This window comes from Capra hircus, chromosome 1 (genome assembly GCF_001704415.2).
Source record: "Capra hircus breed San Clemente chromosome 1, ASM170441v1, whole genome shotgun sequence".
Taxonomy (NCBI): Eukaryota; Metazoa; Chordata; class Mammalia; order Artiodactyla; family Bovidae; genus Capra; species Capra hircus.
Window position 1 is genome coordinate 134,257,113 of NC_030808.1, and position 16,649 is coordinate 134,273,761.

General features: G+C 52.6%; 1 protein-coding gene across 1 annotated transcript in view; it reads left to right on the forward strand.

Annotated features, from left to right (window-relative positions):
• Positions 7,626–16,649, forward strand: part of KY (kyphoscoliosis peptidase) — a 52,022-nt gene continuing 42,998 nt past the window's right edge. Inside the window, exons 1-3 of the mRNA XM_018050935.1 lie at positions 7,626–7,876; positions 11,133–11,195; positions 14,899–14,961. Coding sequence (XP_017906424.1) covers positions 7,741–7,876; positions 11,133–11,195; positions 14,899–14,961 — 262 coding nt within the window. The 5' untranslated portion in view covers positions 7,626–7,740. The remainder of the gene's footprint in view (positions 7,877–11,132; positions 11,196–14,898; positions 14,962–16,649) is intronic.

Sequence of the window (16,649 nt, forward strand, 5' to 3'; positions counted from 1 at the left end):
CACTGGATACCTCTCTTGGCATGGCCTGAGATATTTTGGAAGTGGTGGTGAGAGACAAATTGATTTTCATCATATCCATCCACAGGAAAAGGCCAAGAACGCCAGCGAGTATGAAGACTACAAAATCTAAACTACCTAGAACTTGGATGTGGTTCTTCCCACAGGCGCACATCATTATACGCAAGAAGAGGGGGTTGGAATGAGCCACACACAGAAAAATAGGGACAGGCGATGAGGCTGCCGTGGACAGAAATACTGACCCGGGGAATGGCTGACGGGCCACTGGGGAGAGACAGACGGGAAGGCTTGAGGATGGAAACAGAAATGTCACAGTTCTGGCTCCCGAGTGGGGTGGGGTGGGGGCGGCTGCGTGGGACTGCACAGCGCTGTGGGAACCCAGCTCTCCCCAGATCCGCGCTCCAGATGGTTCGGTCAGCAGCGGGGGAGGGGCCGTTAGTGTTGCTTGTCCTCGTTTAACCTCCTCCTCCATCCCCTGAAGGTCTGAGGAAAGCACAGAAGATCAAACTACCGTCTTGGGACGGCTGGTACCCTCCAGGCTAAAGGGAGAAGGCTTGCCGGCTGGGAGCAGTCACTCTGCCCCATCTGATACAAACATTTATTGAGCACCTTCTGTGTGCAAGACACATAGGAGGGACTCAGGAATGAGGAAGACTATGACCCGGCCCTCAGAGGCCATGACTTCACCAGACTTTGGTAGTTTGGAAGACTATTCTTTTTTCTCAAACTAATATTTAAATGCTTGTGCCATTTCAGTAGGAAAAAAGAAACTAAGAATACAAACCACATGAGGTTTAATGATTTAACACCCATACACACACATACATTTATATAAAAAATATTGTTCTATCCCAGTGGTAATTTAAAGATGAAAATTAGTTACCACGCATAGATTATATCATGGCAAAGGTTCACTCAGTGACAGTATTCACCTCTTGTCGCAGTCTACAGCAAGGTGAACACACACAGCCAGTGACATTGTAAACAGGCACGATTGCTCTGGAAAGTGATTGGACAATATATCTATCTCAAGCCTTAAAATAGTCATAACCTTTGACTCAGTAATTCCACTACCTAGAATCTACTCTAAAGAAATAATCAGAAATGTCGTCAAAGGTGTAAGGTATAAGCACAAAGATATTTATCAACATATTATTTATAAAAGTCGAAGATGCAAAGCAAACTAGAAGTTGAACAACAAGAAAATAGAAAAGTAGATTATGGCACATAGGTATAGTGGGTAATGAAGCAGCCTTTTAAATTGGGTTTTTGAATACTTTTTAGTAAATTATATATTACGTGTGAATAATATGTATTTTTTGGTGTTGAGACCAAAAAAATCATGAGACCAAACTTTATGTGATGTGATCCCAGTTTTATTTTTCAAATAAGTATACACACACATTCTGGAGGAGGGCATGGCAATCCACTCTAGTATTCTTGCCTGGAGAATCTCATGAACAGAGGAGCCTGGCGGGCTACAGTCTGTGGGGTTGCAAAGAGTCAGGCACGACTGAAGCAATTTAGCAACACACACATGCACACGCACACATTATATGTGTATGTGTATATATGGGTATACACATGCGTTTGTTGTATATGTTATAATAATTAAATGTTGTAGTCTAAAGAAATGCTAAATAACAAAATGTTTAAAAGTAATTATCCCTAGATGATAGAATTGGGTGGTTTTATTTTCTTCTATATATAGTGCTGGCATTTCCTAAATTTTTAATAATGAGCAAGAGTTTAGAGAGCCCCTTGGACTGCAAGGAGATCCAACCAGTCCATCCTAAAGGAAATCAGTCCTGAATATTCATTGGAAGGACTGATGCTGAAGCTGAAACTCCAATACTTTGGCCACCTAATGCAAAAGAAGTGACTCATTTGAAAAGACTTTGATGTTGGGAAAGATTGAAGGCAGGAGGAGAAGGGGACAACAGAGGATTAGATGTGTGGTTGGCATCACTGACTCAATGGATATGAGTTTAGGTAAACTCCAGGAGCTGGTGATGGACAGGGAGGCCTGGTGTGCTGCAGTCCATGGGGTCACAGAGTCAGACACAACTGAGAAACTGAACTGAACTGAACTGAAGAGTTTAGAAAGATGGCTTGTTTCACTGACACCCCCATGGGGCTCTGCAGGAGAGGAGGCCCTGCTCACCTGCAGTAGTCACATGTGTGTGGGGAGTGAGCTGGAGTGGAGGCCCCTGGTTCAGCCACCAGCGTCTGGCCCCTGCTAGTGCTCCCACTCTGAGCCCAGGCGCACCTTACCTGGGCACTCAGCATCACACTCCCAGATACTGCTTTCCTCCCACAGCCCAAGGGCGGGACTCAGTGATCTTCTCATAGTGTCATCCCCTTACCTAGCACCCTCTCCAGACACCCACTACCCATCAGCCCACCCCCTCCTTGTTCACTTGTCCCTGCTGACATTGGTCCTCATGGCTCAGCTGGGCAGCAGGAGCCTCACCTAGCACAGGTCTCCCCTTTCTGATCCCTTCTGCTCTTGGGCTCCCCTCTGACCCCTCTTCCCTGTACCACAGCCTCAACCAGACCGTCCAAGTTTCACTTCCAGAAAGGTGTCATTTCTTTCGCCTCCAGCCCTTCCCTCATCCTCGACCCATCCCCCCCAGGCTGCTCCTCAGCCTGGAAAGTCCTCGTCCTTCTTCTGGGGCTCTGCCTACTCATTCACCCCCAAGAACCATGTTCTGAGGTCAGCTTCACCTCATAGCATTCCTGGACCCTCTTCTCTAGGAGGACTGGTACTCCCTCCCTATATGCTTACTGTTTCACTTAATCATAATGGCATTTCACATAGTAGGTCTCAAGAACAAGATGCTGCCTGCGCTGGGCAGCATCCCCATGGCAAACCCAGCAGAAATGTAAAGTCTTCTTTACAGTTTAACTATCCTCGCCACAGCATACCTCAACAACTCTGCAGATGGCCTGCCTCTGCCTCCCTCTCCATCCTTCACTGCTCCTGGAGGCTGCAGAATGCTCCCAACCACCAACTTTTGTCTACTGCCAGCGCCACCAGTTCTCCCCTAAGATGCCACAGAGCCAAAGGCCCAACTAGGGGCTTGAGCTCAGAGAATTTTTCCAAGAGCCTCAACAGATGTCTTGGGCCCCTGGCTCAAGGTGTTTTCGTCAAGACAGTTGAAAGCATCTCCCCTGCAGGCTGATGACCCTGCGCTTCCCCTCTCTAGGATGGTAGGCAGTCTTAACTCATAGACATGTGATGGTCACAGGGGTGGGGGTTGTTTCAGCACATGAGCTTTGGAGTCATACAGGGTAGGGTGTCAAGGGTTAGGGCATCATTGTTATGTATGAGACATTGTGGGACCCTGTATAGGGCTCCTTTGGTCTCTAAGCCTCAGTTTTCTCATCCATAAAATGGATATGATACAGAGGCACTTCCCAGTGGATTCACAGAGTGTTCACAGAGTACAGGGGGTGGGAAGGAAGGAGAGTTGAGTCGAACCACACTCTGCTGCACAGATCTGATGTCAGTTCTGCAAAAAATGGATTCTGTGGCTCACTGAGTTTCTCTGCAATGGCAGAATAGCAACCGAGAACAGTGACACAGGAGGGAAGGCAACTTTCTGCTCCTTGAGAGGGTCAAAGATGCCTCCAATTTCTTCTGCTCCTCCCCTTCCCAACTGTGGAAACACATCCACAAGAACCTCCTCAGACCAGGAACCAGACTGGAGTCTGTCCAGAATGCAGGCAGCTGCTGTAGGTTTAATTAAGCTATTGCTAAGCATTTTATTTCATTTAATCCCAGCAACACCCTCATGCATTTGACAGATGAGGAAAACTGAAGATCAGAGAGGTTAAGTATGTTGCCCAAGGTCACCTTGCTAGGAGGTAGTATGGAAACATACATTTTCCTGACATAACTGCTCCAGTGGGAATTGACAGCTTTTCTAAATTTGATGAGCATGGGACCAGAGCTGGGGAAATCTTCCAAGTTACGTTAACCATTGGAATGGACACAAAGAGAAGCATCAGAGAGCTGCCATTCTTTAGGAGCTCCAGGAGCTAGAGTGACCAGGAAGGCTTCCTGGTGGAGGTGAAGGCTGGTGTCAGGCCTTGAAGGATGGCGAGACTGTACTTGACAGGGAGGTCCAAAGAGGTCTTTCAGGAAGAAGTGAAAGCAAAAATAAACACCTAGAAATGAAAACAAACCAAGCCAGGCTGGTCAAGACTCCTGGAGAAACTCACACCTGCTGTAGAAAAAGTTTCTGGGAAAGACGCCTTATCCCCCATGTAATGGTTTGCCCATCTCCAGGGAAGAGAGAGTGTTAAGAGGTGGGGACCTGGTCTCCGCTCTTCACTGAGTCATCCCACTCTGTGTGCCCCTTCTCCACTGTACCAATGGAGAAAGGCATGTTGTGTCTACAGATTGCCTGCTAAGAGCCTTTCAAGGGTTGGCTTGCCTATTAGGTCTCTATAGAAAAGGGGAAAACTTGCCTCTTGGAATACCTAGAGAGGTAAGAGTTAGGTGGTCCCTGGGGAACTATTATTTCTGAGGAAAAACAATATTATGAGTTGGAGCACATTCTCTTCTGGCAAGAGCAAGCCTCCTCCCATCCACCATCCCCCACCATCTTGCAAAATCAGCTCAAGGCTCAGAACCATTCAGCTAATGAAGTCTCCCTTCAAGAAAGGGGTGAGAGCAGTGTAGGTGACAACTGGACGTGTCTGGGTATTAAACATGACAAGGATAAAGGCAAAATGCAGTCATTTGACTGCTCTTTGACTTTCGGAATCCTGAAATTTCCAACTCATTGTGATTCAAATAATTAAAGTTCTGACCTAGAATGGAGATATCCCCTGGCTTGTCAGATCCTAAGACAAGGGTATAGACTAATTAGTTGGATCAAAATACAGAGGTCCTTGAATCCCATGTTGTTCAAGATGGTGGCAGGATGGAGGGGCTAGAATGTGGAGCAAAGCCAGGAAGCAGACAAGCCAGATGTGCTTGGGGAGCAGTGACATGGTCGTGGCTGCAGCATGTATGGGTTGGCAGGAGAGGAGGAAGGCACGGGTCTGCAGAAGGAGGTTGGACCAGGGTATCAATCACAGGCTGTGTCTGTTCTTTGTTCCTCTGGTTGTGGGACCAACTGGAGGGGGATTTTAAGCATAGAGATAGACCCTCTGACTGATAACTCATGACCTCAGTCTTCACTCCTGCTTTCCCTTCCCCTTTCAAGATACATCCAAATGCCTTCATCCACACCATCTTCCCTTTGATGTCTCCCTCTCGGCCCAAAACTAATGAGGCTCTAGATAGAGGCATGGGTCACCAGAGACCAGGGATAGGGGAAGGGTGGGGTGAGGAAGGCACCCCACCTCACCTCTTCTTTCTGCTCCAGCTCCTGGAAGGAAGTAGTTCTGTGGGCCTCAGAAAGCCAGCTGCTGGACTGGGGGCTGTGTGTGGGAGCCTCTGCAGAGTAGGTCCAGGGTTTGGGCAGCATCAAGATCCAGGAGCAGCAGCATCTCCCAAAGCAGTCAAGGCAACGTGGCCTCTATTTTTACGGGTTTGTGCCAGTGTTTTCACTGCATTTTTGTTTCCTAAGAAACATACGTCAATGTCTAGAAACGTTCTGGGTGTCTCAAGTGGGATGTGGGTGCTCCTGGCATCTAGTAGGTAAATCTCAGGGATGCTGCCAAATACCCTACAATGCACAGGACATCCCCCTACAGCAAAGAGTTCTCTTGCCCCAAATGTGCATCGAACCAAGGGGGAGAAGCCCTATCCCAAAGAATCTATTCTCAGGTAACGTAGAGAAGCAGGGGGCCCCACACCGTCTTCGTGGAGCTCAGACTGGCCACTCCCCCACTCACCTCCAGGTCATCACCCCCTTCTATAAAGGCAAGTTATGGTGGAAGGCAAGTCACTGTGAGTGAGCTCCTAAAGGTGACACTCCCAGCAGGCAAGTGAGTGTGGGAATGAGAATGCAATGTCTGGTGAGGGGGCTTCAGCTCCCTGCCCTCCCCAGCCAGTCAGCTTCTGCTGGGATCTGCACCCTCAAAGGACTTAGCCCCAAGGATGGAGTGACGCTGAATAAACCATAGTTCTTACTTCCCTGGTCGTCTGACTCAGCCAGCCTCCCAGCCGTGTCTCTGTGTGTGTGTGTGTGTGTGTGTGTGTGTGTGTGTGTGTGTGTGTGTGTCTGTGAACGTGAACACATACAGACAGGACAGGGAAGGACAGGGTTCCCTGTATAAGGAAACTGCCTTGGGAATCGCCACCTTTACTGGTTCCATGCTGAGCCCTCTCAAGCCTCCAATCAGTACTGCTGGAAGCCAGAGACTGCTCCTTTCATTGGCTGCCCAGTGGGCAAGGGGGCGGCAGTGATGCAACGAGGTGCCGGCATTGTGAGCCACAGTCAACAGGGAAAGAGTTTCTGAGTCTGAGGTTCAGCTGTGTGAGCCCAGCTCTATTACTGACTTGCCGCTTCACCTGTCCCTTTCCTCATCCTTAGAATGAGGGAAGAATGACAGCTACCACTTGAAGACCACTTACGATGCATCGGGCACTTCACCTGCATATCACTGTCACAGCAGCCTGGTGAGGGTCTGAATTACGCCCATGGCACAGGTGACCAAATGCAGGGGAAGTGGCTTTTCCAAGGGAACAGGGGCAGCAAGTGTAGAACCCAGGCCTGTGCTGTCGAGTCTGCCTCCAAGAGGTGGGGGAGCTTCCAGGGGCCATGGTGCAAGGTGGGGTCACTCAACTCCACAGCAAAGAGGGTCCCAGAGCAAAGGCCTCCAGCTGCATGGTATTTCTTACTGGTGGAAAGTCAAGTTAGGGTCTGGCCCCAGGCGGGTAGGCCCACAGTGCCAAAGGCTACCAAGTAGATGCGCTGTAAACACTCCTGAGTCCCAGAGCCAAAGCCCTGCGGTGCTACTGGCTGGGCAGGCCCGGCCTCGCTAAAAATAGACGGGCCTTCAGGTCCAGCTCCCTGACCGCGGCCCAAGCAGGCTGCTCCCTGTACCCAGCCTCCTCCTCTCCCCCTCCCCTCTGCCAACAGGGCTAGAGCCAGGCTTCTAGAAGGTACAGAGATGTTAAGACTTTCACTTCAGGCCAGAGAGGACGGTTAGGCTGATGTCCAGTGGGCAAGTTCCAAGTTCTTGTGGGGCCATAACGGGGCAGGGGTCCTGACCTCAACATCCTACACATCTCCCTCTAACGGAGGGAGCTGTCGACCTCCAAGCCCACTCGGAGAAAGAGTGGCGCCAAGGGCAAAACTCGGCCAATTTCGCCGCATCTTGCAATGGAATCTGAAGCCCCCTTGCCGTTTCTCTTTTACTGCACTCATTCTCCCCGTTGACAGCACTGTGCGGTTTCTGTGTTTGCTGCGGCTTTCTGAGGTCTTCTGCGGACTATCTCGGGGAGGCCCCGGGGACTGCGGGATGAGGCAGTGGCCGGGAGGCAAGGGGCACGGGGAGGGAGGCTCCGGAGCGCGGACGGCCAGGGATTTCCTTTCAAAGGTGACTTAGAGCTGCTTCATAAGGGTAGCGCCCTCCCGGGCGGGCCCTAATGGCGAGTTTGGCAGAGTCAGCGAAACGCAGCGCCGCGGCCGGGCGGCGGGGAGCGCCCTCTCCCGCGCCCTCGCGGTCTCCCGCGCAGGGCAGCGGCGCGCACGGGCCATTTGCAGCGCAGGCAGGCTCGCGAGCGGCCGCCGCGCACCGGCCGGAGCGGGGGGCACCATGGAGCTGAAGAAGGACAGCAACGCTGTGTCCATCGACATGCTGCTGATCGTGCACTCGGAGAAGCGGCGCGCCGCTCAGGGCGCGCACTCTGACCGGCCGGCGGACCCGGGCGCGCCGCCGCAGCGCAGAGGAGGTAAACCGCGCTCGGGCCGCCCCGGCCCCCGGTCCCTCGACCTCCTCGCCCCAGGGCCTGCCCGCCGGGGGGCGCCCCAGGCGCCCCCGGGACGAGGTCAGCGAGGCCGAACTGCTCCCCAAAGCTGGCTGCGCCTCCGCGCTGCGGCTCTGGCGTCCTGTGGCAACGCGTAGCCCCGTGATTGCCCCGGGTTGACTTCCCCGTGCATGCCTGCGGTGCTTCCGTCACCCCGGGAGCCAGTTTCCTCTTGGTCACTCTTTGAAGGGTGCAGATCAGGTTGGAAGATGCCCTGGAGGAAAAGGACCAGAGCCTCAGGCCTGAATCCTGCGTGCCCGAGGCCTGCTCCCCACGGGCCACATTGCAGGGCGCAGGGGACCCCGGGGAATTCGTGTACTGAGCCAGAAACTGAGATGGGGCCCTCCTTGGTGTCCTTGCGCAAATCATGGCCTCACTTCTTGAGCCCTCTCCCAGCTTCCAACAGTAGAAGGCGTGCAAGGTGTGAAAGGCACACAGGCTGGGGTGGCTGCTCTCCCCACTTTGGCTTAGCTATGATTCTAATTGTCCTGTAGACTTTCCGCGGAAGGAGATACTGGTGAAATAAAGCGACTGTTCCCAGAGTGGTTGTGGAAAGCAGGACCCTGGCCCCTGTGCTCTCCAGAGAACAGGAAACAATGTGAGAAGAGTGGAAAAGGATATTATTAGAGGTTAAATCGGCCCCTCAGACATCTGGGAGCCCCCAGTCCCTGTCTCTGAGGAAGCCCTCAGGAGCTCTTGAGGAGCCTGGAGTGCGGTGCCCTAGACGGACTGTGCCCTGGCTCTTTGGAAGTGAAGTTTCACAGCCCTCAAGGTAAAACTTCTGCCTCCCGTCTCCCTTCCAGCTCCAGTGTTCCTCGAAGTCTGTCCCCAACTCTTCTGTCCCCACAGCCCCTGTGCACATTGAATACGTGCTTTCCACCCACCCTGCGGTAGCAGCGGGGCCATGGATGGCTCTGCCCCCCACTCCCACCCCAGGCCACGCAGGCTGCAGCTGCCCCTTAGCTCCTGGTGATGTCCAGGGGAGGCAGGCAGGGGAGAGAAAAGAGATGGTGGAGAGCCGAGAATGTCGACAGGCACCCAGTCTCCAGAGGGATTTGAGGCCTAGCAGTTGTTTGGTTCGTTGGTTCTGGTGTTCTCAGAGCTGCCCCTGGGAGAAGGGGACACGGCCTGCCTAGGGTGTTTGTACTGAGGAAATTGACAGAGGCCACCGGGCCTTCCTTGACAGAAATGTGGCTGCCCACTACTGCATGCACTGTGGTCCAGAGGGCCAGAGGCCCCCCACAAGGCATAGCTCCAGGTCAGCCCATGAGTCCCCACCTCCCTCTCCTGCTCTGATCACATTTCTCCAAAAGGTTCTGACACTAGAAAGAGGGTGGAGAACATAGAGAAGGCCCTGAGACACCAGTGATGCGGACTGCTCAGTGAAGCGTCCAACACTGGGCACAAACCCTACGTGACGCCAGACCAACGCACTTCACACTCATGATCACAACTCAGAGAAAGAAAACCCCTGTTTCCTGAGCCTTCTCTGCTGATATGTTGCTCCAAATATTTTCCTGATGGAAGTTTCTTCCAAACATTATAGAAGCAGAGAGACCGTGTCATTTATTGACAATCAGACAGTTATGAGCTGGAGCAGAGGGAGAGCACATGGTCTCCAAGGCCCGCTGGACAGTAGTGATGTAAGGAGACCCCTAGCTAAGCCAGCACATGGGCCCGCTCCTCGGGACAAGCCAAGGAGGAGAAATGCTGAACAAGACCAGCTTGTTCCAAGGCCTCCTGCTGGTGCACAAAAATCCAAAACACACCCCTCCCCCTCTTCCAAGTGTGTCATGTCCTCTGGTCTGCTCCGCTCCAGGGCCTGCCAGGCAGGGAATCCTCCCGGCTCTACAAAGGAGGGTCTGTGCTCTCTGTCAGGAGAGCGAAGCTTGGTTACTTTCATGGGCAGAGGACCGACTGAGGGTGTGAGCAGGTGGCTTTCTGCAGTGTCCTTGTGGCAGAAAAGATTAAGAGGGACAAGGAGGCATGGAGTGTGTGCACCAGATATTGGGCTGCAAGGTAGCAGAGATGCCTTTTCCTTTTCTGCAGGGCCCTAGCATTTTCCGAGCCATTTCCTTAGAGCCATGCTTCTCTGAAACACTCCTGAAAGCCCTCAACTCCTGTTGCATATTCTCCATAGAGGAGGTAGCCTAAAGCTGCCTGCACCAGGTCTGAAAAAGCTTCAGTACCTCAGGATTTCTCCCCAGAGTCAATGGGACATGTGCTTTCCACTCCCTGGGTGTCAGTGAGGGTTCTGAGTGGTAGGTCCCAGATGCTGACTATGGAGGGCTCTGCAGAAGAGAAGGGTATCAAGAAAGGATTGGGGACACTCAGAGTGGTGGAAAGGGCTGGAGATTCATATTGGAGGCTGAGCTTCCAGGAACGTGGCCATAGGCTGCAGAGCAGGACTGGCCTGGTGAGGAGGCCTCTGCTGCCACCAAGGAGCCCTCGATGCTCCTTCCAAGCCAGCAACTTGATTTTATTGCAGCTGCTTGCACTGCCAGAATATATGACAGTTCTGTGCCAGGAACTTGACCTTGTGGCCACCACTTCCAGCCGCCGCCAGAAAGAGAGAGAGAGAACCACTTCCATTCCCTTCCCTGTTGCCTCACCAGGTCCCGAGACAGAGTGAGACACAGATACATCTCAGCGGATGCCTCGGCCACTCAGGGTCCTTGCTCTAGCTGCAAGTGGCTGGGAGAGCAGGCAACCGTCACTCTCAGTTCCCATAAAGATCTATCACTTTCCATCTTTGCCTACTCCCCACCCTACCTTAGGACTCTCAAAGTGGAAGAAGGTTCACCACACACAGAAATAGGCAGGCAAAATGAATGTCTTCTAGCAGATGAAGAATCTAGCAGGTGTCTTCACAATAATGCTTCCATACTTATGCAGTGGAAACATGGGCGTGACAAAGAGGCATCTCCATTGTGAAAATTCTCCCTGAATGATCCTGATAACCAACCACCAGCCCTGAAAACTACCATGGTAATGTTTTCTTTAATGTTTTAAATGTAGAGGGTTTCATTCATTCCTCTGAGCTCTTCTCATTTGTGGGCAGCCTCTCTCAGATCCCTAAAGAGCTACATTCCACCTTTAGCTCAGATCCATTCCCAATTGGTACACTTGGTCTGAGTTTCCTTCCACAGAGGGCCTCATGCTGGTCTTTGTCACTTCACAGGACTTCAAGGCGTCGGGAACGGAATCCGGAGATGGCAGAAACTAGAAGGAAATGATCTATGTGGTAAATTCTCTCATCTTCATTATATTTTCTTTCCAATCTCTTGAATTCAACACATTGAAAAATGTCTATGAATGTTGGGTTTCACTTGTTTGATGACTGGCCTAGATGTCTAACCACTCAGACAGTGGCTGCTTGTGTGACTCAGCCAGGCCTCTGGGGCCACCATGACCCTGGAAGATTCCCCTTGGCATCAGGTCCCCCAGTTTCCTGGAGGCTGTTGAGGGGGCAGTGCTATCAACTTGAGCACCCACTTGTTCACTGGCTGAGCTATAAAGAAAACCTTGGCATCGTTTGGGATAGTGGATTTGGGTGTGTCCCCAGGGGAGGGGCTTCCCAGGTTATGCAGGGCATCCATCTTTTAAAAATATTTCTAAACAGGGAAGACAGTGGCCTGCCTTGGGTGGTGTTACTCAAGGCCTGGAAAGATGCCAGTCCAGGGTTCTTTGGCTCCTGGCCTGGAACCCAGAATACAATAAGATCTGAGAGAAATCCCAGCTTCCAAAGCCACTTCTGTATGGTGCCAGGCGTCAGTCACCCTGCAAGCCCAGGATTTCTCTGGCAGTGCCATGCATGGACCATTCCACTGGGCCTTATTCTGGCCCTTCTGGATTCGTAAGCCCAGCCTCCATGGACAAATACTATGGAACTGCACTGGGGGCATGTGAGAATTCTAGCAAGAATAAGACCTCCACTCCCAGAGCCCCAGTAGGGGACTTAGTCAGACCCCGGCTATCTGAGCCCCAGGATCAGATGACTGACTCATCAAATGCCAGTGGGAAGGACCCATCCCCCATGACCTTCTACAAATGGAGAAACAAGACCCCAAATGAACAAGACTGAGCACCTACGTTCTGCCATCCTTCTGACAGTAACAGAAGGAGAGGACGAACTTCTAAAAGTGAATTCATTCATTCATTCCCTCAGTAAAGGTGTACAGTGATTGCTTGGTTCTGGGAAGTGTTCCAGTTGTTGGAGATGAACCCGTGAATGGAATAGTCAGGAACGCCTGCCCTCCTGGGGCCACGTTAGAATGACTGCATCATAATGCCATTCACCCCAGCCAAGTCTCAGCACCCTAGAGGTGGAGAGCTTGCCTGTGTCCCCTGGGCTATGCATGCAGATAACTCATCCTCAAGACACCCTCCCCCAACCAGGGACCATCCTCAGAGTCCTGGCTGATGGGCATGCATGCATGCGATGTCTTCCTTATCCATGGGGTGGGACCATCAGATAGATGGGAGACACACCAGTTCTGGCTCTACCTAAACCGACAGCTAAGTTAGCAAAACTGTGCTGTGGGTTCATGAGAATTACAAAAAGAATCAGACCTCCAAGAGACCTGACAGCCTCAGAAGCACATAGCAGCCCATGCAAGCAGGCGTGCCCCGCCAGTGTGCGGGTGCGTGGAGGGCAAGCGGGTCGTGTAGGAGGAAAAGGACACCACGTCTTTGTTTGCTACAGCTCCTGCTTCACCTGAGTTGCTGGAAATTCATCTTATGGCTTCTTGGGCATGTTCTTACATTAGGAGAGGATTGAAGTATACTGAATTCATCCCCTTTTTACCATCTTTCAGGGTTCCCGGTTTGGGGGAAGATTAGTGGAAAAACATAACAAAACACAAAAAGATATGTTAGCTATTACAAGACTCTTCTTAAAGATGTGAAGTGGGTACTAGGTGCTAGCTAAGAAAGAGAATGCTTTAAGTAGTTCTTGCAAAATCACCTAAGAGTTTTAGGTAAATGCAGGGCTGGAGAGAGACTGCATAGAGGCCTTGAACTTGGGAAAGAGGATTCCACCACTCCGCCAACATATGTAATTTAAAATTAACTTCAAGTAAAATTTTATTTATTTTTTCAAGTGACATGCTTGAATGCAAGCAGAAGTTAAAACTACAGCTTCTTTCTGCGTTTTCTGATGGTGAGGTCCTGGGTACATACTTGCCTTGCTGGTGCCCAGGTCACCCAGCCCTGGTGACCAGCATGGTGCTCAGCCTTGGAAACTGGACAGCTTTCACCTGAGAAGGAAGCAGCTGCTGGCTTGTACTTGGTAGAGGGTGCACAAGTGTGGATGAACATGCTGTTGGTCCCCCCTCTTGCTACCCATGCACTCCTCTGGCTGAGGTGCTGGCAGGGTGGGGGGAGCCCAAGTGCTCCAAACTTTTCCGAGCAGCAGGTGTTTGGGCTGAGCCTTCAGCTTGCCCAGCAACGGGCTTCCCCTGCTGTGATTGGCTGCTTTCCTTGATCCTGGCTGAAGTCTGCCTAGCAGCACAGGGACTAATGCCCCACAGCCACAGGGAAACCAGTTGCGCAGCCATGACTATAAATACCCTTACAGCAGCTAATGCCAGCCAATCATCCTTCTTGAGGATTCCCTTCCCAGATCCTGTTTCTTCCACCCTCCAGCCGAGCGGAGATTACAGCCAGCTGTGCCCACAGGAGGTGGCCTCTTTGTCTTCGCCTGGGTCTGGCCTGGAGCTCCAGCCTAGCACATACTGCTTCACCCTGAGTTGGCACACGCAGTGGTCCTGACCCTTGCCCAACTGACCAACCTCAGCCTTCATGGGGCTAACTGACCTGGTTGGGCCTGCTACAGAGAAGCCTAGAGTGGGTGGGCTTCCCCGGGCAAGACCCCACCCCCGCAAGGAGAATAGCAATCCAGTCCAGCTCAGTGAGTCACCCACCCACCATGACCGGCTTCTGCCTGGCCCACAGCATGGAAATGCTGAGTGGCAGCTCTGGTTAGGTATACAAGCGATGACATATGAACAGAGCCAAATCGGGCCAGTGCTCCAGAGGCATGCTTGCACCTGTGCCAGTGGTCACTTCCAGGGACAGGCCCAACAGCCTGTTTGCAGCTCAGCAGGAGGCCAGGGGAGAAGATGGCAGGTTGGGGTGGTAGTGGCCCTTCCTTAGTCTCATCCCTGCCCCTTTGAAGCAGAGGTTCAAGGGCAAGACCAGACCACCACAGCAGCCATACATGTGCAGCAGAGATGGAGGGGAGGTGGTGCATCTCACGGGAGGGGCAGGGGGCACCCTGCCATGGTCTATGGCAGGAGCTGGGCATGTCTCCATAGCAGCCTGACTCCACTAGGCTCTGAGCATGGCTCTGTGTCCCAGGGACACGAATATCGCCAGTGCATGGCAGGTGCCCTGCAAATGTTGGTGAACCTGAACCAAACTGCAAGCACCCCAACTCCGAGGCTAGAGGAGGAGCAGGGTACTCTCCATTCCTCTCAGAGAGAGGTAGGAGGCTGAGTTCAGACTTAGGAGACTTGGGTTCAAGCCCGGGGTCTCACCTGGCCATGGGGTCTTTGGCAAAAAGTTAACCAGTCAAAGCCATGGGCCCATGATTGAGATAAGAGCCTTCCAGGCTGCTCCGTAGAAAGGTGTGGAGATCAAGGAGGCCTCACGCTGTGCTATGGAAACTGGCCTGCCTGCACCAAAGTCAGGAGCGGTGGTCACTTGGCCCATGGGAGGCAGGCCCAGCTTTTGGAAGAGAAACTAACCTCTGCTAGCCCCCACTGAGAGTGAGAGGCTGTGTGTACGCGGGCTCCTAGGCACTTGCCTCTGTGTTCAGATGTAAGATTCTACTGATTCACTCGTGTTGATACCCAGCCTGGCAACTCTCTGCTCTGCCCAGGGAAAATTCCATCCTACCCTGGGCCCCATGGTCACTGCAGGCCCCTCTTGTCTTCCTTCAACAGGAAACCTGGTGGAGAAGCAGCATGCCCAGCAGACCCAGGTCATCACTTCCTACGACAACCAAGGTAAGGTTCTGCCACTACCTGTCCCCTCTCTCCCAGCTCCTGTGTGCCCAGATCTGCTGTCCTGGCCAGAGAGAGTGGGGTCAGAGCTCAGACTGTGGAGAGCAGGGCCCTCTCTGCCCCGGAGATGCTGGAGCACCCTTCCCTCCCCCACATCCCATGGGAAACAGTGAGAGGCTGGCTGTGCCTGGGATAGAGCAATAAAGTCCTTGGGCCACAGAAGCTGCTGCTGTCATCATCATCACCCTGGTTGTCATCACTTTCTCTGAGTGCTAACCTCACGCCAGGCACCCTGCCAGACCACGTACACGGTCATTCTCACGTGAGTTATGCCTCACAACAGTCATATTTGATCGGTACTCTTATCGTCCTCATTTTACAGATGAGTAAACCAAGGCTTAGAAAGGTGGTCTTCTGTCCAAGATTGCATGGCCAGTAAGAGTCAGAGCTGGAGTAGTCTGTTCCCAGCACCATCCCCGCCCCCACACCACCCCAACCACCGTCAAGACCTCAGCTGTCTCTCCTCTCACAGCACAGCTTCTACAGCCACCCTGGGACCCGGCTCCCCCCGCCTGGCCCTCCCTCCTTCCGAGTCACGGCAGTTCCCTGGCCTCTCCCCCAGAGACGGAGCCTGCCCGGACAGGGCCCTCCACCCTGGGACAAGTTTAACTCAGCAGTGGGGATTGAGAGGGCCCTTCCTTAGGAATGCTCACTTTGCTGGACAGATCCTCCCAGAAGGGAGGGCAGGCGAGGGCGTCTGCTGCTGACTCTGCAAGGGACTAGATCTGAGAGCACTTCAGGGTGGAGGCAGGGTGGCTCACAGCTACAGCTGGAGGAGAGGCCAGGTTAGAGCCCCACCCAATGTCCACTCCCCCACTCACTCACCTCCCCTCCCTGCAGCTGTGGCTTTCTGCTCTGGATTGAAGGGCCTGGTGCCTAGAGCTCTCATAGACTTGGGCCTAAGATGTCACCGCTGGTGCCCTCAGCGCTCATGTCCTAACTTGTAAGGTTATGTCCAGAAGGCAGTGAGGAGGAAGCCCTGGAGGACTCAGAGGTTCTCGGGGAATTGCTCTGTAACACCAGCTAACTCAACATCCCCAAGGAAAGATGCTGGCAGATAGTGAAGAAAGGCCTGTCAGCTTGAGTCCCCAGCAGGAAGTGGCTAGTTCTTCTTGCAGTCTAGGTCAGTATCCATTTAGGGCAGGATTCCTGGGACGATGGCCCCAGGGCAAACCCAAGGTCACTCAGGGGACCCACCTCAACCTATTACCCCTCTGAGCACTACAAAGACAAGCCTGGGCCCCCCACTTCTCTGAAATGGACTGGCAGCAAGCAGCTCACCCCAAATGAGAGTGAGTGACACCTCACTAAAGTGAGTGTGGATTCAGTTCAGTCATGTCCTACTCTTTGCCACCTGATGGACTGCAGCACTGAGTGTGAATTAGCAACTATTTATCTTGCTTGGTTCTGGCCATACCCCCTGGTGGGGTCGTGATATTATCCCTGTCTACAGAGGAGGAAGCTGAGGCTGAGGATGCTGTGGTCCCCAGCCAGGGTGCTCCTGCCAGACCTGTAGGATAGGACTAGTGAAATGGGGCCTTCCAGTTACCAGGACCTTACCTGTACATCATACCCTGGCTCTTGTGGGCCACTCACATGCCTCCTCCCAGGACCTAAGGCTTCCAGAGGTG